This window comes from Coregonus lavaretus, assembly GCF_964263955.1.
Source record: "Coregonus lavaretus genome assembly, chromosome: 3".
NCBI classification, from domain to species: domain Eukaryota; kingdom Metazoa; phylum Chordata; class Actinopteri; order Salmoniformes; family Salmonidae; genus Coregonus; species Coregonus lavaretus.
In genome coordinates, this window is record NC_139990.1 from 21,762,022 (window position 1) to 21,784,547 (window position 22,526).

General features: G+C 42.5%; 1 protein-coding gene across 4 annotated transcripts in view; it reads left to right on the forward strand.

The window, feature by feature from the left end:
• LOC311113163 (cytosolic non-specific dipeptidase-like) overlaps positions 1-16,330 on the forward strand; it is a 31,449-nt gene extending 15,119 nt beyond the window's left edge. For all 4 annotated transcript variants that reach the window (XM_084156340.1, XM_084156343.1, XM_084156342.1 and 1 more), the window contains 8 exons: positions 6,109-6,197; positions 10,483-10,683; positions 11,010-11,094; positions 11,441-11,601; positions 11,914-12,078; positions 12,677-12,818; positions 12,940-13,087; positions 15,351-16,330. In XM_084156340.1, coding sequence (XP_084012466.1) covers positions 6,109-6,197; positions 10,483-10,683; positions 11,010-11,094; positions 11,441-11,601; positions 11,914-12,078; positions 12,677-12,818; positions 12,940-13,087; positions 15,351-15,417 — 1,058 coding nt within the window. In that variant the 3' untranslated portion in view covers positions 15,418-16,330. The remainder of the gene's footprint in view (positions 1-6,108; positions 6,198-10,482; positions 10,684-11,009; positions 11,095-11,440; positions 11,602-11,913; positions 12,079-12,676; positions 12,819-12,939; positions 13,088-15,350) is intronic.
• The last annotated feature ends 6,196 nt before the right edge of the window (positions 16,331-22,526 follow it).

Genomic DNA, 22,526 nt, shown 5'->3' on the forward strand with positions numbered 1-22,526 from the left:
GACAGTCACCTGACTGTTGCTAAATTCTTTTCACCACTCAAATAAAACCGTCCCCCCCTTTTTTTGATGACCTAATTTCCTTCTTTTGATTCTTGGTATGTTTCACAGGGAAACTATAACTTATGTTAGATTTTTTCTTTCCTTTTTAGTAGCATTTTTTTCAATTTCTTATATTGGTCTATAATAGGCTTGGGAGTTATTCCGTGTATACTGGGGCATTTGGAAAATGCCACGGGATGGTTTTTTAATACTGTCAAGTATTTCCTTACATTTGAATATTTGTAGCTACTTTAAGTTAATACCTGCAGTCAACTTGTGCAATACGTTAGGAGATAAAAACTGATTGTGTTAATTTCACCTGTCACATTATTTCACATTATGAAGCTTATCTTAGTTCCCTAGAACAGTTGAGCCAGTCACGTGTTTGTAAATAGCACAATGGGAGAAAGCAAAAGCTGGTGAGTCCATAGTGTCATGACTCTCTCCTGATGGCTGACAGATTGCCAGACCCCCCCTCTCTCCCACAGCAGAGGAGTAGGGGGGAGTTGGGACGGTTTTATGACTTAACAGACGGTCATAAATAGTTTGCAGAAAAGGACGCCTTTTGGTCTCTAGTATGGGAAGACTGACTGGACTTTGTAACATTATTCCTGACCTCCAAATGTTTGGAATGGTCAGTGGGGACCTAAAGAATAATCATGTCATATTGTTTATTAGTTTGTGATGTCATTAAGGATGGTATAAATAAATAACTCTGAAAGTGTACACATTCTAGTTATCAAGTTTACATTTAAATGTTGTATAAAATATATATATGATTTAAGTATGAGTACTTTTGTGAAGATAGCAATGTGATTTTATTCTTCTAATGAGAATTGTTTTATATAAACTTTTGCCCAGTCAGTAACCATGCCCAAGTGAGCACAGACATTGTGTCGGCGTGATGGAACGCCCCCTTTTTTACCAGAGGATAAAAGCCTTGGTGAAGTGTGGAGCTGTGGTTACACGGCTTAAAATGGTTAGACCAGAAAGACCAGCCGACGTGAAGCGCGAGCTCCCGTTGCAAATGGTTGACACTCTAAGACCAGGAAACGTGAGACGTTTGTCCACATGTTTGAAATGGTGAGAAACTCAAACTCTCAATCTCTACACAAGAAGAAGAAACTCACTAGACCGTAGCATTACCAGTCTGCAGCTGGCATGTAAAGTAGTCTAGAACTTTCACTGAAGACATGAGTTGGAAAGGACATTTTTGACATGCATTTTTCTGGATTTTTTAAATTTTTATTCAGTCTCTCACTGTTCAAATAAACCTACCATTACAATTATAGGCTGATCATTTCTTTGTCAGTGGGCAAACATACAAAATCAGCAGGGGATCAAATACTTTTTTCCCTCACTGTACTAGCTATGCTTGTATAACTATGAGCTGGATTTGCCTGTCTTTGCAATTAGTTATGTTTGTTTTTCGCTCGTTAACATTTAGCTAACAGTGTCTGTGATTTCGCTATTAGTTTGTGTAGCGGTCTTTTATATGTACCACAGAAGAACCAAGAAATGAAGAGCGACACCACTGCTGTCTTTTTGGGCTTCTATGTAGATCTGCAATGGTATTATGAAAAGACAGGACAGGAATACATTAGTCTTCAATGCACCATCTGACAAGTTGTTCTTTCTCTCTGTGTTTTCTCAGACTCACACAATCTCATTTATACACAAAGCCATAATGTATAGAATAAAATAAGCAATCTTCAATACAAAGACTGTATAATAATAATTCTTAGACTATAGAACCATACCTGCAATGGTATTATCAGGACAGGAATACATCAGTCTCCAATGCACCATCTGACAAGTTGTTCTATAGAGGAGCTTGAAGAAAATAAAACCCATATCCTGTCTCTCATCTCCAATACAGTTGGTGTTACTAGGTGTTTTCAGCGTTGACAGTATTAAAATACAACAACTCATGTACAAAAACATTAATGCAAACCAGCTACAACATAAAATCGCCTTCATCCAATTCATACCTTAGAGCTAAAACTACATCTCCCATAATGCAACACTAGCATACGTCGGCAGCTCAGCTAACCATCGGCATCACAGAAAGACATGCTAGCTAGCAACCACAATATCTTTTAGCACTCTGTAAAACTATATCAATAACAACGATGAAACTCTGAAAGTTACATGTTTCAATAGTCCCACACTCCCTTATAACAATACCTATAGCATTAACCTTGGGATGCTTTATTTATTTAATGTTGTGGACTCCTACACAGGAGTAATCTGTGACACATACCTTTCTCTCTGTTTTCTCGGACTGAGGAGAATGGTAGCTACAGGTAAACTCAGCAAAAAAAGAAACGTCCTCACTGTCAACTGCGTTTATTTTCAGCAAACTTAACGTGTGTAAATATTTGTATGAACATAACAAGATTCAACAACTGATACATAAACTGAACAAGTTCCACAGACGTGACTAACATAAATTGAATAATGTGTCCCTGAACAAAGGGGGGGTTAAAATCAAAAGTAACAGTCAGTATCTGGTGTGGCCACCAGCTGCATTAAGTACTGCATTGCATCTCCTCCTCATGGACTGCACCAGATTTGCCAGTTCTTGCTGTGAGATGTTACCCCACACTTCCACCAAGGCACCTGCAAGTTCCCGGACATTTCTGGGGGGAATGGCCCTAGCCCTCACCCTCCGATCCAACAGGTCCCAGAAGTGCTCAATGGGATTGAGATCCGGGCTCTTCGCTGGCCATGGCAGAACACTGACATTCCTGTCTGGCAGAAAATCACGCACAGAACGAGCAGTATGGCTGGTGGCATTGTCATGCTGGAGGGTCATGTCAGGATGAGCCTGCAGGAAGGCTACCACATGAGGGAGGAGGATGTCTTCCCTGTAACGCACAGCATTGAGATTGCCTTCAATGACAACAGGCTCAGTCCGATGATGCTGTGACACACCGCCCCAGACCATGACGGATCCTCCACCTCCAAATCGATCCCGCTCCATAGTACAGGCCTCGGTGTAACGCTACAGTGGGGGAAAAAAAGTATTTAGTCAGCCGCCAATTGTGCAAGTTCTCCCACTTAAAAAGATGAGAGAGGCCTGTAATTTTCATCATAGGTACACGTCAACTATGACAGACAAAATGAGAATTTTTTTTCCAGAAAATCACATTGTAGGATTTTTTATGAATTTATTTGCATATTTTGGTGGAAAATAAGTATTTGGTCAATAACAAAAGTTTCTCAATACTTTGTTATATACCCTTTGTTGGCAATGACACAGGTCAAACGTTTTCTGTAAGTCTTCACAAGGTTTTCACACACTGTTGCTGGTATTTTGGCCCATTCCTCCATGCAGATCTCCTCTAGAGCAGTGATGTTTTGGGGCTGTCGCTGGGCAACACAGACTTTCAACTCCCTCCAAAGATTTTCTATGGGGTTGAGATCTGGAGACTGGCTAGGCCACTCCAGGACCTTGAAATGCTTCTTACGAAGCCACTCCTTCGTTGCCCGGGCGGTGTGTTTGGGATCATTGTCATGCTGAAAGACCCAGCCACGTTTCATCTTCAATGCCCTTGCTGATGGAAGGAGGTTTTCACTCAAAATCTCACGATACATGGCCCCATTCATTCTTTCCTTTACACGGATCAGTCGTCGTGGTCCCTTTGCAGAAAAACAGCCCCAAAGCATGATGTTTCCACCCCCATGCTTCACAGTAGGTATGGTGTTCTTTGGATGCAACTCAGCATTCTTTGTCCTCCAAACACGACAAGTTGAGTTTTTACCAAAAAGTTATATTTTGGTTTCATCTGACATTCTCCCAATCCTCTTCTGGATCATCCAATTGCACTCTAGCAAACTTCAGACGGGCCTGGACATGTACTGGCTTAAGCAGGGTGACACGTCTGGCACTGCAGGATTTGAGTCCCTGGCGGCGTAGTGTGTTACTGATGGTAGGCTTTGTTACTTTGGTCCCAGCTCTCTGCAGGTCATTCACTAGGTCCCCCCGTGTGGTTCTGGGATTTTTGCTCACCGTTCTTGTGATCATTTTGACCCCACGGGGTGAGATCTTGCGTGGAGCCCCAGATCGAGGGAGATTATCAGTGGTCTTGTATGTCTTCCATTTCCTAATAATTGCTCCCACAGATGATTTCTTCAAACCAAGCTGCTTACCTATTGCATATTCAGTCTTCCCAGCCTGGTGCAGGTCTACAATTTTGTTTCTGGTGTCCTTTGACAGCTCTTTGGTCTTGGCCATAGTGGAGTTTGGAGTGTGACTGTTTGAGGTTGTGGACAGGTGTCTTTTATACTGATAACAAGTTCAAACAGGTGCCATTAATACAGGTAACGAGTGGAGGACTGAGGAACCTCTTAAAAATAAGTTGTTACAGGTCTGTGAGAGCCAGAAATCTTGCTTGTTTGTAGGTGACCAAATACTTATTTTCCACCATAATTTGCAAATAAATTCATAAAAAATCCTACAATGTGATTTTCTGAGTTTTTTTTCTTCTCATTTTGTCTGTCATAGTTGACATGTACCTATGATGAAAATTACAGGCCTCTCTGATCTTTTTAAGTGGGAGAACTTGCACAATTGGTGGCTGACTAAATACTTTTTTTCCCCACTGTAATTTCTTCGATGATAAACGCGAATCCGACCATCACCACTGGTGAGACAAAACTGCGACTCGTCAGTGAAGAGCACTTTTTGCCAGTCCTGTCTGGTCCAGCGATGGTGGGTTTGTGCCCATAGGCGACGTTGTTGCCGGTGATGTCTGGTGAGGACCTGCCTTACAACAGGCCTACAAGCCCTCAGTCCAGCCACTCTCAGCCTATTGCGGACAGTCTGAGCACTGATGGAGGGATTGTGCGTTCCTGGTGTAACTCGGGCAGTTGTTCTCGCCATCCTGTACCTGTCCCGCAGGTGTGGTGATCGGATGTACCGATCCTGTGCAGGTGTTGTTACACGTGGTCTGCCACTGCGAGGACGATCAGCTGTCCGTCCTGTCTCCCTGTAGTGCTGTCTTAGGTGTCTCACAGTACGGACACTGCAATTTATTGCCCTGGCCACATCTGCAGTCCTCCATGCCTCCTTGCACCATGTCTAAGGCACGTTCACGCAGATGAGCAGGGACGCTGGGCATCTTTCTTTTGGTGTTTTTCAGAGTCAGTAGAAAGGCCTCTTTAGTGTCCTAAGTTTTCATAACTGTGACCTTAATTGCCTACCGTCTGTAAGCTGTTAGTGTCTTAACGACCGTTCCACAGGTGCATGTTCATTAATTGTTTATGGTTCATTGAACAAGCTTGGGAAACAGTGTTTAAATCCTTTACAATAAAGATCTGTGAAGTTATTTGGATTTTTACGAATTATCTTTGAAAGACAGGGTCCTGAAAAGGGGACTTTTCTTTTTTTGCTGAGTTTAGTACCAGGGTGTTAGTAGGTGACGTAAGCACCCAGAAGAAATAAAATAAATTTAATGAAATAAAAACCGAAGATGTTAATATCATCCAGCTACTGCAGCTGCCTCCTTAACATCAACAGGCAGTACTAGTAGCGCAACAAATGAAAATATAAACCATGAAACCTTGGAACATTCCTGTTTGCGGGCTTGGGCCACTAACCCTTAATATGGATGTTCTGTGTTGTGTACTATTCTAATAATTTGAAGTTTGATGGATTAACCATTTGAACTCTCCTACATTTGTGCAAATTTTGTTAGCGTTCTGGGAATAGAGGCCCAATGGGCTTTTCTTACTTTTTTAGCGCCCCTTGTGTGCTAAACCGGTAATACCATAAATCCTCAGATGAGAGAAGGACGGTATGACGTTAAAAAAATCTGGATACTGCCCAAGCCTAGTCTATAAATATCTAATTTAAGTGACCAAAGGCTAAAATAGTTTTCAAAGATGATATAGTAGATCCTTATAATTTCTACATTTTCTTGTGGTTTTAGTCATTCACGTTTAGATTTAAGTAATGTTTTTACTAAGACATCTATGGCTTGCAGATGATATAGCCTAAGTAGTCCATCATCATCATCATCATCATCATCCTAAAAATATAATCAGCAACTTAATCCCCTGCAGGGAAACTCTATGGCCGAGGCTCAACGGACGACAAGGGCCCAGTATTGGCCTGGTTCAACTGCATCGAGGGCTACCAGAAGATCCAACAGGTAGGACACAGCACCACGACTTGATAAGTACCACTCACTCAAGCTAGCCCAGGACAAAGAGAACCCCATGGTATTGTGTTTTCAAAACAGTTTTAGTACAGGTGCTCTTTTCGTGGTTAGGAACCTAATAACAAGCCTGTTACCAACAGGCAAGGTTTAAAGGACTTGGTGTTGAGATGATGACGTCAGCTATAGGGTAAAAAGCCTCTTGGCTTGAAGACTTTGTCTTGATGATTACAGTCAATCACATCAGTGTTGTCAGCAGCATGGCCGTCCAAAGGTCCTCAAGTAATCTTTATCTCTTATCATCAGCATTTAATGATTGAGCTGACCTACAGTTGAAGTTTACATACACTTAGGTTGGAGTCATTAAAACTTGTTTTTCAACCACACCACAAATTTCTTGTTAACAAACTATAGTTTTGGCAAGTCGGTTAGGACATCTACTTTGTGCATGACACAAGTTATTGTTCCAACAATTGTTTACAGACAGATTATTTCACTTATAATTCACTGTATCACAATTCCAGTGGGTCAGAAGTTTACATACACTAAGTTGACTGTGCCTTTAAACAGCTAGAGATGAATGTACTTTGGTGCGAAAAGTGCAAATCAATTCCAGAACAACAGCAAAAGACCTTGTGAAGATGCTGGAGGAAACCGGTACAAAAGTATCGAGATCCACAGTAAAACGAGTCGTATATCGACATAACCTGAAAGGCCGCTCGGCAAGGAAGAAGCCACTGCTCCAAAACTGCCATAAAAAAGCCAGACTACTGTTTGCAGCTGCACATGGGAACAAAGATCATACTTTTTGGAGAAATGTCCTCTGGTCTGATGAAACAAAAATAGAACTGTTTGGCCATAATGACCATCGTTATGTTTGGAGGAAAAAGGGGGGGTTGCAACTTGAAGTACACCATCCCAACCGTGAAGCACGGGGGTGGCAGCACCATGCTGTGGAGGTGCTTTGCTGCAGGAGGAACTGGTGCACTTCACAAAATAGATGGCATCATGAGGATGGAAAATAATGTGTATATATTGAAGCAACATCTCAAGACATCAGTCAGCAAGTTAAAGCTTGGTCGCAAATGGGTCTTCCAAATGGACAATGACCTCAAGCATACTTCCAAAGTTGTGGCAAAATGGCTTAAGGACAACAAAGGCAAGGTATTGGAGTGGCCATCACAAACCCTGACCTCAATCCTATAGAAAATGTGTGGGCAGAACTGAAAAAGCGTGTGTGAGCAAGGAGGCCTACAAACCTGACTCAGTTACACCAGCTCTGTCAGGAGGAATGGGCCAAAATTCACCCAACTTATTGTGGGAAGCTTGTGGAAGGCTACCCGAAACGTTTGACCCAAGTTAAACAATTTAAAGGCAATGCTACCAAATACTAATTGAGTGTACGTACAGTCGTGGTCAAAAGTTTTGAGAATGACAAGTGTTGGTCTTCACAAAGTTTGCTGCTTCAGTGTTTTTAGATATTTTTGTCAGATGTTACTATGGTATACTGAAGTATGTTTACAAGCATTCCATAAGTGTCAAAAGCTTTTATTGACAATTACATTGTTTATGCAAAGAGTCAATATTTGCAGTGTTGACCCTTCTTTTTCAAGACCTCTGCAATCCGCCCTGGCATGCTGTCAATTAACTTCTGGGCCACATCCTGACTGATGGCAGCCCATTCTTGCATAATCAATGAGTTTGTCAGAATTTGTGGGTTTTTGTTTGTCCACCCGCCTCTTGAGGATTGACCACAAGTTCTCAACGGGATTAAGGTCTGGGGAGTTTCCTGGCCATGGACCCAAAATTTCAATGTTTTGTTCCCCGAGCCACTTAGTTGTCACTTTTGCCTTATGGCAAGGTGCTCCATCATGCTGGAAAAGGCATTGTTCGTCACCAAACTGTTCTTAGATGGTTGGGAGAAGTTGCTCTTGGAGGATGTGTTGGTACCATTCGTTATTCATGGCTGTGTTCTTAGGCAAAATTGTGAGTGAGCCCACTCCCTTGGCTGAGAAGCAACCCCACACATGAATGGTCTCAGGATGCTTTACTGTTAGCATGACACAGGACTGATGGTAGCACTCACCTTGCCTTCTCCAGACAAGCTTTTTTTCCGGATGCCCCAAACAATCGGAAAGGGCATTCATCAGAGAAAATGACTTTACCCCAGTCCTCAGCAGTCCAATCCCTGTACCTTTTGCAGAATATCAGTCTGTCCCTGATGTTTTTCCTGGAGGGAAGTGGCTTCCTCGCAGCCCTTTTTGACACCAGGCTATCTTCCAAAAGTATTTGCCTCACTGTGCGTGCAGATGCACTCACACCTGCCTGCTGCCATTCCTGAGCAAGCTCTGAACTGGTGGTGCCCTGATCCCGCAGCGGAATCAACTTTAGGAAGCGCTTGCTGGACTTTCTTGGGCGCCCTGAAGCCTTCACAACAATTGAACCCCTCTCCTTGAAGTTCTTGATGATCCGATAAATGGTTGATTTAGGTGCAATCTTACTAGCAGCAATATCCTTGCCTGTGAAGCCCTTTATGTGCAAAGCAATGATAACGGCACGTGTTTCCTTGCAGGTAACCATGGTTAAAAGAGGAAGAACAATGATTTCAAGCACCACCCTCCTTTTAAAGCTTCCAGTCTGTTATTCTAACTCAATCAGCATAACAGAGTGATCTCCAGCCTTGTCCTCGTCAACACTCTCACCTGTGTTAACGAGAGAATCACTGACATGATGTCAGCTGGTCCTTTTGTGGCAGGGCTGAAATGCAGTGGAAATGTTGTTTTGGGATTAAGTTCCTTTTCATGGCAAAGAGGGACTTTGCAATTCATCTGATCACTCTTCATAACATTCTGGAGTATATGCATATTGCCATTATAAAAACTGAGGCAGCAGACTTTGTAAAAATTAATATTTGTGTCATTCTCAAAACTTTTGACCACGACTGTAAACTTCTGACCCACTGGGAATGTGATGAAAGAAATAAAAGCTGAAATAAATTATTCTCTACTATTATTCTGACATTTCACATTCTTAAAATAAAGTGGTGATCCTAACTGACCTAAAACAGGGAATTTGTACTAGGATTAAATGTCAGGAATTGTGAGTAACTGAGTTTAAATGTATTTGGCTAAGGTGTATGTAAACTTCCGACTTCAACTGTATGTCTTATACTAGCTCACTGACATAATAATTGTTACGTTCTCCCCTCGGGTGTAGTTCGTCTGAGGAGGAGACATAAATGCCCGTGCCTGCGCACACAATGTGAACTAGATGGATGGGGAAGAAATGTGGGGTGTAATGAACTAAAATAACCAGACACAACAACCAGAACTCAATGTTAGCCCTCGGGGACGTTTAGTAAAGTAATTAAACAGAATTATACAACACCCATAAAGAAACAGTAAATAAAACAAAAACCAATCAAACAAACCAGGGAAGGTAAGAGAAGGGAATGTTTGGGATCGGGGTCCAAGTAATGAAAATAAACAAAAGGTCCCTCTTCTACACACCTAATCCTTCCTATCACACTCTTCCTTAACCAACTTTCCTTCCTGTTACCACAAATACAGGAGTGACACCCGCCCGGCTAACCTAGTGTGTAAAACAGTGGGTTATCTACGTGTGAATGTACACCCCATGGGCAGAACTACCTTTCCCCTTCTCCAGGACCTAGGTAGGGTGGAATACAGCAGGAGGACAGGCTGGAACACAAACAAAGATAAATTAAACCAACCAATAACCAAATCCTCAGCCAAACAAAAAGTACCCCCTCTTCCTCTCGAGCTCACACGGCAAACAGTTTATATAGTCAATCAGCCACAGCTGCCAGGACTCCAGACCGAAGCCACGCCCACCATCGTCAGCCGCAACTCAGCACACTTGTAATGACCAGAACACACAAACAGAACAAATACTCTGAACCACGCACACACTACAAAGGAAGATTGGGAGAAAGAAAAACATGTCACACGTAACAGTAATCAGTATAAAAAAATAATGTATGCACTAACTGTAAGTCGCTCTGGATAAGAGCGTCTGCTAAATGACTAAAATGTAAATGTACAGCCAGAGGATGATGGGCCTCCCCTCTGAGTCTTATTCCTCCTCTAGATAGTGTTTTGGGGGTATAGGCTTGGTTACTGGGAAGCACTTTGTGACAATGATGCTTGAAAGCTAGGGCTATATACATTTAATTTAACCAGAAAATAGCGTCGTTAAGATGTCATGTGGCATATTTTGCCCGCTGAGATTCTCATCCATGCCTCTCTCATGGAAACAGGAGCTTCCCATCAACATCAAGTTCTGCTTCGAGGGCATGGAGGAATCAGGCTCAGAGGGCCTGGACGATCTGGTGTTCGCCCGCAAAGACACCTTCCTGAAGGACGTGGATTACGTGTGCATCTCAGACAACTACTGGCTGGGCAAAACCAAGCCCTGCATCACCTATGGACTGAGGGGGATTTGCTACTTCTTCATTGAGGTGAGGCCATAGAGTAAGCTAGAGGGCTCTCTTCCCACTATAAAACTGTGATCTTCATTGTGGAGTAAGACCAGCGTTTCCCATACTCTGTGCACGTTTTGGTGTTTGCCCTAACACTACACAGCTGATTCAAATGATTGAAGCTTGATGATTAGTTGATTATTTTAATCAGCTGTGTAGTGCTAGGGCAAAAACCAAAACGTGCACCCCTTGGGGTCCTGAGGACAGAGTTTGGGAAACCCTGAGTTAGACAAATCTAGAGGGTGTACTTACCACAAACTGTGATTGTGTGAGTCATAGCCCTGGTTTAAACCTTGTTTTGTCAGATGGAGTGCTGTGACAAGGACCTCCATTCTGGGGTGTTTGGAGGCTCTGTCCATGAAGCCATGACTGACCTCATAGCACTGATGGGTGAGTTGAATCAGGTGTGCAGATGTGCTGCAATATAATTATCATAGAGATATGTAAGGATGTAGGTATGAAAGGATTGGATAGGTATATTTGCAATAGCGTTGTAGCCCTTCAATAGAATCAAATAAAATGCTAGAATGAAATCTACACAAGTGCCTAGGAGGTTCTGTAGGGGCTTGGGGTTGTTTCTGGACAGGGCATATGATATCTCTGCGGGGTTGTGTTCATAATGCGGCAAACAAAAGAAAACGGACTGAAACAAGGTGGAACTCATTTTAGTTTTTTGTAGCAAAATGTATGCTGTTGCGTGCACTCGTGAACATGACCCTGGTGTGTCCTCCTTCAGGCTCCCTGGTGGACAAGAAGGGGAAGATCCTGGTCTCTGGGATGTACGAGGACGTGGCCAAGGTCACCGACGAGGAGAAGAAACTGTACGAGAAGATCGACTTTGACATGGTGGAGTACGCCAAGGACGTTGGAGCTGGGAAGCTCCTACACGACACCAAGGTATGGATGGTCATGTTCAAATACTTCATGAATGAAGAGTCCTTCCTTCTTTCCTACCTCCCTTTAATCAATCACTGATCTTAATTTGTTGGAGTGGTGAAAGTAATAAGGTGCCAACCTTGCTCTCACTTATCCAATCACTTGTGCTTTCGTATGCATTTCTGAAGTGTTCAAACAGGGCCAATGTCTGAAATTACAAACAACTAGTTTTTAAAGCAATGCTGGTTGATTCTCAGTCAATGTAAGTGATTAATTCCCAACGTTCTCTGGTTCATATTGTCCTTTGCTCTCTCCTCTGACCCTCGTCTGCAGGAGGCTATCCTGATGCACCGCTGGAGGTACCCCTCCCTTTCCCTGCACGGCATCGAGGGGGCCTTCTCCGACGGAGGTGCCAAGACCGTCATTCCCCGCAAGGTCATCGGCAAGTTCTCCATCCGCCTGGTCCCTGACATGGACCCCAAAGTGGTGGAGAAACAGGTAGAAACCTCTAGAATTGTGCAGATCTAGGATCCATTCCCCTACCTCAAATCCTAACATCTCAGCATGTTAGGCTGACATGTGAAGAGTGTTAAAGGTAGACTCAGCAATAATTTGAATTATATTCTTTAAATACAGGGCTAGGATCATGTTTTTAGATAATTTCACCATTTAATTAAAGGTGTTATCGAATAAGCACATTGCATGTTCTAGACTTTTGGATGAAATAATAGTGGACAAGCATCCCCCACCAGTGGTCAATTCCTTACATGTAAATTCACTCTCAAACATTAGGTCCGTCTATAAGTGGTTCCCAACCTTTTTTGGTTACTGTACGTCTACCTGAAGGCCAATGGTCTCATGAGTCTTCTCAAGTACCCTCTGTGGATAGGCTAAGTACCCCCAGGGTTCCTAGTACCCCTGGTTGGGAACCACTGGTCTTTTAGCCTGTAATACAGTATATGCCATACACAGACAGTCCTGATAGCAATATGACTGTCTGTTCTTTTCATTACTATATAATATTTGATCTCAATGAGAGTTTAATATGAAGGTCAAATCATATTTTAAAATATGTATACAATCCTCGCCTATCAAGGTTATTGACCACCTGGAGAAGAAGTTTGCTGAGCTGGAGAGTCCCAACAAGCTCAAGGTGTACATGGGCCATGGGGCCAAGGCCTGGGTGTCTGACTTCAACCATCCCCATTACATGGCTGGTAGAAAGGCCATGAAGACAGGTGTGTGGACACACAGGCAAACCCTCTCACTCACACACACACTGGTCTAACTTACTTAAATATTTATAATAACATGTTTTAATGTCTCTCGTGCTCCCGCTCTATTCCTCCTCCCACACAGTGTTCGGTGTGGAGCCTGACCTGACGCGGGAAGGCGGCAGCATCCCCGTCACCCTGACCTTCCAGGAAGCCACCGGCCGTAACGTCATGCTGCTGCCCATGGGCTCGTCTGACGATGGAGCACATTCACAGAACGAGAAACTCAACAGGTAGGCTGCCACGGTTGTCTTTTGATCTATACTCTGTCTGGAACCATGGGACAGCGCACAATGTTTGACACACACCACACAGGTCCTGGACATGACTCTGAGCCATAGCTAACACTGACTCAGTTAGTTGAATCAGGTGTGTCAGTGCTGGGCTGGAACAAAAACTTGCTCACCTAGTGATTCCCTAGGAACCGTATATAAGCACACTGCTTTATTGTCAACACATTTCTATAAACATCGACAACGTATCAGAACTATAAGCAGCAGTTAGCCTAGCGGTTAGAGCGTTGGGCCAGTAACCGAAAGGTTGCTAGTTTGAATTTTTTATTTTTTATTTATTTATTTCACCTTTATTTAACCAGGTAAACCAGTTGAGAACAAGTTCTATACCCGAGCCGACAAGGTGAAAAATCGGTCGATGTGCCCTTGAGCAAGGCACTTAACCAAAATTGCTCCAGAGTCACCATTGATAATGGCAGACCCTTGCTGTGACCCCACTCTCTGAGGGTGTATGCAAAAAATACATTTCCAATTCACACGTAGAATACACACTTGTACATGTGTGAAATAGGACAAATATAAGCACCCACCTAATAATAATAATTATTATTATTATTAGCATCTCCACGTGGTCTTATTGTACATGTTGTGTTTAATTCAATGATGTACACATCTACAGTGCATTTGGAAAGTATTCAGACCCCTTGACTTTTTCCAAATTTTGTTACGTTGCAGCCTTATTCTAAAATGGATTAAATTGTTTTTTTCCCCTCATCAATCTACACACAATACCCCATAATGACATAGCAAAAACAGGTTTTTAGAAATATTTGCAAATGTATAAAAATATAAATTTACATAAGTATTCAGCACCTTTTGGCAGCGATTACAGCCTCGAGTATTCTTGGGTATGACGCTACAAGCTTGGCACACCTGTATTTGGGGAGTTTCTCCCATTCCTCTCCGCAGATCCTCTCAAGATCTGTAAGGTTGGATGGGGACCATCGCTGCACAGCAATTTTCAGGTCTCTCCAGAGATGTTCGATCGGATTCAAGTCCGGGCTCTGGCTGGGCCACTCAATGACCGAGACTTTTCCCGATGCCTCTCCTGCGTTGTCTTGGCTGTGTGCTTAGGGCCGTTGTCTTGTTAGAAGGTGAACCTTCGTCCCAGTCTGAGGTCTTGAGTGCTCTGGAGCAGGTTTTCATCAAGGATCTCACTGTACTTTACTCCGTTCATCTTTGCCTCGATCCTGACTAGTCTCCCAATCCCTGCCGCTGAAAAACATCCCCACAGCATGATGCTGCCACCACCATGCTTCACCGTAGGGATGGTGCCAGGTTTCCTCCAGACGTGACGCTTGGCATTCAGGGCAAAGAGTTCAATCTTGGCTTCATCAGACCAGATCATTTTGTTTCTCATGGTCTGAGAGTCCTTTAGGTGCCTTTTGGCAAACTCCAAGCGGGCTGTCATGTGCTTTTACTGAGGAGTAGCTTCCATCTGGCCACTCTACCATAAAGGCCTGATTGGTGGAGTGCTGCAGAGATGGTTGTCCTTCTGGAAGGTTCTCCCATCTCCACAGAGGAACTCTGGAGCTCTGTCAGAGTGACCATCGGGTTCTTGGTCACCTCCCTGACCAAGGCCCTTCTCTCCCGATTACTCAGTTTGGCTGGGCGACTAGCTCTAGGAAGAGTCTTGGTGGTTCCAAACTTTTTCCATTTAAGAATGATGGAGGCCACTGTGTTCTTGGGAACTTCAATGCTGCAGAAATGTTTTGGTACCCTTCCCCAGATCTGTGCCTCAACACAATCCTGTCTCGGATTCCTTCAACCTCATGGCTTGGTTTTTGCTCTGACATGCGCTGTCAACTGTGTGACCTTATATAGACAGGTGTGTGCCTTTCCAAATCATGTCCAATCAATTGAATTTACCACAGGTGGACTCCAATCAAGTTGTAGAAACATCTCAAGGATGATCAATGGAAACAGGATGCACCTGAGCTCAATTTCGAGTCTCATAGCAAAGGGTCTGAATACTTATGTAAATCATGTATTTCAGTTTTTTTATTTTTAATATATTTGCAAACATTTCTAAAAACCTGTTTTCGCTTATTATGGGGTATTGTGTGTAGATTGATGAGGGAAAAAATGTATTTAATCCATTTTAGAATATGGCTGTAACGTAACAAAGGGGAAGGGGTCTAAATACTTTCCGAATGCACTGTATGTAAATGTATTTGAATATATGTATATGGTTCACTTTCAGGACAAACTACATCCAGGGCACCAAGATGCTCGGCGCATACTTCCACGAGGTCTCCCAGTTGGAGTAAATTAACTAGCCAGACCTGAGTGAGATGTATCCTGCTGCCTACTGCGCTGTGGACCCAACTGTTTAATTTTCTATCCAATGCAAGCTTCATAATGTTTTCCATGAACTGCTGCTGCTTTACAGCAAATCAGATCCTTGAAGTTCTTCCTTTTGTAATTTTTAATGTCATCTTCCATCAAGGAGATCAGTAGAGGAAAATAATATAAAAGTATTGATTATTGTACTGTAGAAGCATCATCGTGTATAGCTTCATCTACTGTGTCGGAGTGTTGTAGACAAGAACTAAACCAAACTCGACAAGGAAGCGTGGACAGTATATACGCCATGACACTTCCATGATGTCGCAGCTTTGTTGTGGTGTATTTATGAAAGTGCTAACAGACAGTACAACGATACACACTCGTTTCCTCAATTTGGAGGGCTTGGAGGTTATTTTATATATGATTTTTATTTTATTTTTTATCGTAATATGTTTGCTTGGTTGGGAAACCTGCAACTGTAATGTAGAAAATAAAAAAGCACACCAACTTCAACCCCCATTTATTCCTGTTAAATATTAGGGGTAATCATTTATGAAGTAGTTCACTCAGGAATCAGAAAACTGCAGTATGTCTTAAAATCTATATTGCAATCTGAAAACATGAGTTGACCAGAAAAATGCACACATTGGACATAGCCATAGACATCTGCAGATATTGGAGCCATGTATTCGAAGTGATGAAAATAACTCTCAATACTTTTGAATTACATTTAAATATTACAGAATACAAAATGGCGTCTTGATTGAGCCATTCAAGGTTATTTTTTAACTGGAGCGTGACTTGACCTGCATATGCATCTATCTTCTCCCTTGTCACTGTGAAACAACAGGCAACAATGTCACAAGCCAATGTATTAAATAAATCATAACATCAGTCTGTCTTTTATCATGCTTCCAATATCCTGAGAACTTCCCACGTCATGCCATCAACCCAAAGAAAACAGAATCCGTACATTTCAAATGTGATTTCGGCTTCTTTATTTTCCACAGTCTTACAAGTGTAATGTGACAATGACCCTTCCCACTGGGCACACTGGTTGAATCAATGTCATTTCAATGAAATTATGTGGAATTAACGTTGAATTGACATCTGTGCCCAGTGGGTTGAGGCTCAATCCCAAACCGATCCCTCCCCCTCCCTGGGCCATTTATTTGACAGTAATCATGAAGGGGAGTCAACATGGGCCTAAGGACAGTGTGGAGGGATGGTTAAGGATAGAACCCAGGAGTGACTGAATGGGGTTGATGTTCCTATCCAAGCTACAGGATGTACCCTTGGTTGATTTCAAATGTTGATTTGTGTGTGAGTGTGTTTTTGACTGGTGGAATGACAAGTAACCAGCGGGGTTGTCCTGTTGCAGACAGGTGGTCAGACTCATCCCACTGGGCACAGTTGTTTTGATTTACATTTGGTTGAGTTTTCAACTAATGTGCAATCAACAAATAAATTCACCATGTCATTGGATTTAGGTTAAAAGTTGGGTGGGGGAAAAATGAAATTCCCTTATGTTGATGACTTGTTGCAAATCCAATCAGTTTTCCACATTGATTCAATGTCATCACACTGATTTTTTTTGTTGTTGAAATGATGTGAAAGCAACATTGATTCAACCAGTTTTTGCAGTGGGATCTTCCACAGCACAGAGGTGCAGAAACCATACTGCCAGAGGAGTTGGGGAGGTCAGGATGGGCATTCTGTCTCGTGTTGGTATTGTCAAGTGCTAGTCCTTCTCCAGATCCAACCTGACACCAGGGTTGTGTTCATTAGGCACCAAACGGAAGAACATTAACTGAAATGCGGAGATACAGCCTTTACTTGTCAAAAAACGTTTGTTTTAATTTTCCAAACGTTTTGCAAGTGTATGCCCTAATGAGCACGAGTCATTGTACAACTGTAGACGCAGAAGCCTATTTAACTTCCTTAAAATCCCCAGAATGAATCTAAGATAACTCAAGAAATCTGTAATTTTAACGTTTTGGCCGAATATCTTTTAACCCCGCAATTGTACATCTAACTAAGGTGTTTGGTGCAGTGTTTCTCAAGTTTAAAAAAAATAGTATTATGTGAACAGTCGGAGCTGCAGGGCAGGTCAACCTCACTGTCTATACTATTGGATAAAGAGCAACCACCGCAGCTGTTCACCCCATGTTAGTGGGCAAATGGACATCGTCAAATCACAACCCAACCTTCATTAACCCGGTGTGATGCACAGATGTTCCAAACTCCGTTTTAAACGAGAACGACTTTATGACCAAAAGTATCCTATTTACACTTTGCAGTCAATTTTGACACTATAATAATTTTTGGACTCATATCGATGCCACATAAGCCGTTTTTAAAGGAATGCGTTGCTAAATCTACCCTTGGTCTGCTAATTTTTTTTTAATTTACTCCGATGATAACCACCAGAGGGCGAAAATGTATTGGTCAATTACGGTTGCAGTTGATAGTTTAACGAGAGATTACCTCGTGATAGTACGATATGCATTTGGAGGACGTAAGGAAGCAAAAACAACCAAACTACTCACTCTGTGGAATGATAACATTGTGGCATTATGGGCACTAGAGGGCGACACAAAACCATGTATTTTTCTTGAGTTCACCAGGGGTTGTGTGGTTGCCCAGTCGGTAGCTGAACTAAAACCTCCAGGAATATTTTGAGGAGGCCACAGGTACAAGAGTATTGAAAGCATACGAGCGCATGACACTTTAATCAATACAATTGCTATACCAATTGGTGTTCAAAACAATTGGCCTAGTTGGCCAGAGTCTAGGCAATCTAGTCTAGATTATCTAGATCAATGCTATTTAATTTGTCCTTTAAAAGGGATTTGTAACAAATCAAATCAGTCATGCAGGATTGCCCAAAGGCATCAAATTACTTCCCGTAAATCAGCCAGCTGTTTGTGAAGGTTTCTCTATTAGTCATAGTCCTGTGATGTGAGTTGCTTACATTTATTTTAACATGTAACTACTCTGTAGCCAATATTAAGTTAGCTGCCTCCACATCCCCATGAAAATGTTTACAATTCATGTGAAAACTCCTCAAATCTGTTTATAAACCCCCTTTAACAACGATGGTTACCTTTTAACAAAGGCAGCCTGCCCATAAATGTGCAAAATGAATGTGGGGTAGTGGAGTTAATCTGTTTTATCAACACCAGGTTCTTTACAAAATATAATTCTTACTTGATATGCTTCAAATATCCTTTGTTGATAAGAATTGAGTTATTCAGACCATCTGTAAATATTTTTACAAGTAAAAGTGTTTTGTTATGAAGGTTAAAGAAAGGGAATGAACTAGATTTATGGCTTCCAAGCTAATGGTCAGGGATTTAGGATTCCATAAGTAATGTCTAGTCAAGACTTTCAACGTGTAATTGATGTGTCCATTACGTGAAGAATTCCCTGTAATTATAGTCAATAAGTCATGTAAATGGGTTAAAGCTCACTAAAAGCAAACCAAATCCCCAAAAGAGAGGCTAATAAATCAAAATAATCAATGCAGATAGTTGAGTACAATTAATTTGTGTGTTCGCTTTCCATAAAAATATATTCAGTTAGATCTAAAACAAAATCGGTCTGTGCCAATTAGAGATGCTATTCAAGACACTTGGACAGGTTAAGTGTTAAACATACACCATTATTCTTCCTCTGTGATATAGATATAAAGATATAGATATAAAAAAATATATAGGAAAGCTTACATCTTAAGCCTACTTTGAGAGGGAGCATTGGCTAGCAGACAGTCTCTCGACAAAATGTGATTTTTTTTTTGTTAAAGCAAACTATGACATTTTAGTGGTGAATTATTTACCTGCATTTTTGGCTCACTTGAGGGTTAACTGTATAGTTCATGTACACGTATAATAATGTTATTAAATTACTTATCACATTAAACAACCTCAAACGGGTACCCCAAACAACCACAAACGGATACCCTAAACAACCACAAATGGATACCCCAAACGGGTACCCCACAACCCCAAACAGGTACCACAAACATCCCCATACAATGCCAACCAACTACAAACGTGTACCCCAAAGAACCACAAACGGATACCCCAAACTACCACAAACAACCACAAACGACCCCATACAATCACAAACGGGTACCCCAAACAACCACAAACGGATACCACAAACAACCACAAATGATCCCATACAACCACAAACGGGTAACCCAAACAACTACAAACGGGTACCCCAAAGAACCACAAACGGATACCCCAAACAGGTATCCCAAACAACTACAAACAGATACCCCAAACAACCACAAACATATACCCCATACACCCCCAAACAACCGCAAACAGGTACTAAAAACAACCACCAACGACCCCATACAGCCACAAACAGGAACCCCAATCAACCACCAACGAACCCATACAACCACAAACAGGAACCCCAAACAACCACAAATGTCCACAAACAGGTACCACAAACAATCGCAAACATTCCCAAACAACCCCAAACAGGTACCCCAAACAACCAACAGGTACCCCAAACAATCCCAAACCTCCCCATACAACCCCAACCAACTACAACTGGGTACCCCAAACAACCACAAACGGATACCCAATACAACCACAAACAGGTACCACAAACAACCCCAAACAATGATTAGCATCTAGCTGCAGATTATGCGCGCTGAGGCCACCTGGTCTGCGATCCTCAACACATTTGCTTGCGTCTCAGACGGTATTTTTTTTGTCTCAGTTGGTACAGTATGTGCACATGCAGTGCTCTAACGCCCTAGACCAGGGCTGTCCAACCCTCTTCCTGGAGATCTACCATCCTGTGGGTTTTCAGTCCAACCCTAATTTAACACACCTGATTCTACTTATTAGCTGCTCAACAAGACCTTAACTAGCTGAATCAGATACGCTAAATTAGGGTTGGACTGAAAACCTACAGGACAGTAGATCTCCAGGAAGAGGGTTGTGCAGCCCTGCCCTAGACTAATCTGTTACTAGCTCTGGTCAAGGGCATAGCTAGTAGCTAGCTAGCTCTGGTCCACTCTAGCTCTGGTCCAGGGCATAGCTAGTAGCTCTGGTCCAGGGTGTAGCTAGAAGCTCACTAACTCTGGCCTGCACTAACAATATCTGGTCCATGGTGTAGCTAAATTAGTGCGGACCAGAACTAGCTAGCTAGTAGTTACGCCCTGGACCAGAGCTAGTGTGGACCAGAGATAGCTAGCTACTACCTATGCCCTGGACCAGAGCTAGTGACAGATTATAGCCCTGGTCCAGGGCGTTAGAGCACTGCAGGTCCACATACCACTGAGACGCAAAAATACAATCTGAGACGCAAGCACATGCACTTTAAGGTTCGCAGACCAGGTGGCCTCAGCACACATAATCTGCAGCTGGATGCTTCTCATTGTTTGGGGTACTTTTGCGTACCTGTTTTATTTTGGGGGAGTACTTTTGGGTTATTTTGGCTACTTGTTTGGGGTACCCTGTTTGGGGTTGTTGTGGGTACCTGTTTGAGGAACCTGTTTGTGGTTGTTTGGGGTGATTAGTAGGACCCCAGTGTACCTGTACTGTAAGCTGTTGCTCAAGGGCGTGGGGAGGTGTACCCCTCTCTGTAGTTCTAATTTGCGGACAATAACTACAATAACTACTTGACTACAAGTTGTTAAACAGAGAGTAGTTCTATCTGCGTAACACTACAAAGTCATTTAATGGCTAATATCATTGAAGGCTAGAGTTGTTGTCGAATTCCTAGCAGTCAGAACTTTCAACTTGTGTCTAAGTTTCAGTTGGAGGCCCCATTTCTTTTTATTTTCTTTTTAGGGGTTTGTTTCAGATAATCTACTATTTTGGCTTTCAGTGTGTAACCACCAGACATCCACGCCCTATCTTGAATTGGCTGCTTCTTAACACTTAGAATCAATCTGTGTAGGCGAGATGCCACGCAGAGACTTATAGTTAATGGAGATGATGACAGAGGAGATTTGAGGCGATGAATAAGTCATTCTTGGTCTCATTTCAAACATGAAAGATTCATACCACCAATTTAGATGACAGTATTAATTTAACATGGCACTGCATTAATGGTCGATTTCAGTTTCACAGAACTCATTTAAATGGATTGGAGTCCCTTAATTTGATGAGATGTGATGGCTGAGAGCTGTAATGTCTCTCTTTCTACTCTCTCTCTACTCTCTCTCCTTTCCTTTCTCCCTTTGGCGTGTTTAATGCAAGCAGGCGTCCTAGAATGGGATGTCCACTGGGGGCTAGACCCGCTGTGTGTGTCTGAGTAAGTATCTGAAAATGAAGATACATCAGTATTCCACATCTAACCACTCAACTGTGAAACACACACCCATTTTTCTAGACCTTCCTGGCAACAGTTGCCATTCAATCTCTGTTAGAGCACCAGGATCTGATTTGTCACATTCCATACTTGCATTGAGTGAAACACACATTAATGTATTAGCAGTCCACTGTATGCCGGCAGCTCTCCTCAGATAGTTTGTTTCCCAGCATGTTGTCCAGCATTGACTAAGTAGTTGTTAAAACCTTTTTACTTTTCATGTAGCACATCAACTAAACTGTTATTATGCAGGCCCAATCATGCTTTGCTATATAGCCCACTAATACTTGCCTAGTCTGGCTTAGCTACCATTGTCAGTTCCACCTATTCCTATTAGGTTTTGCTAGTCTAATGACAAGAGCTGAGGCCAGTTTGGCCAAGCTAGTACAGTCCAAGGAATTAAGTCCCCCATGTTACACTGTACTGGTCAGTGGGGGTTATCCCAGTCAGGCTAAGCTAGTAAGCAGCAATGACTCATCCTTAGCTATGCTACCCCCAGTAGCAAGTAGCTGGGCTACAGGCTAGTTAGCAGCAATGACATCTGTGGTTCATCCTTATCCATGCTAACCCAGTAGCAGGTAGCTGACAGTGGCCTGATAATGACTCTCTGTGCCCCTGGTGATGAATGGCATGCTCGGACGTGCTCCCTCTAATCCTGACAGGCCCCGGCTGGCTGATTTATTAATGACAATAATTAGGCGTAAACCTCTCTACAGTCAAACCAGAGTGATTAGTGCCTTTAATGATG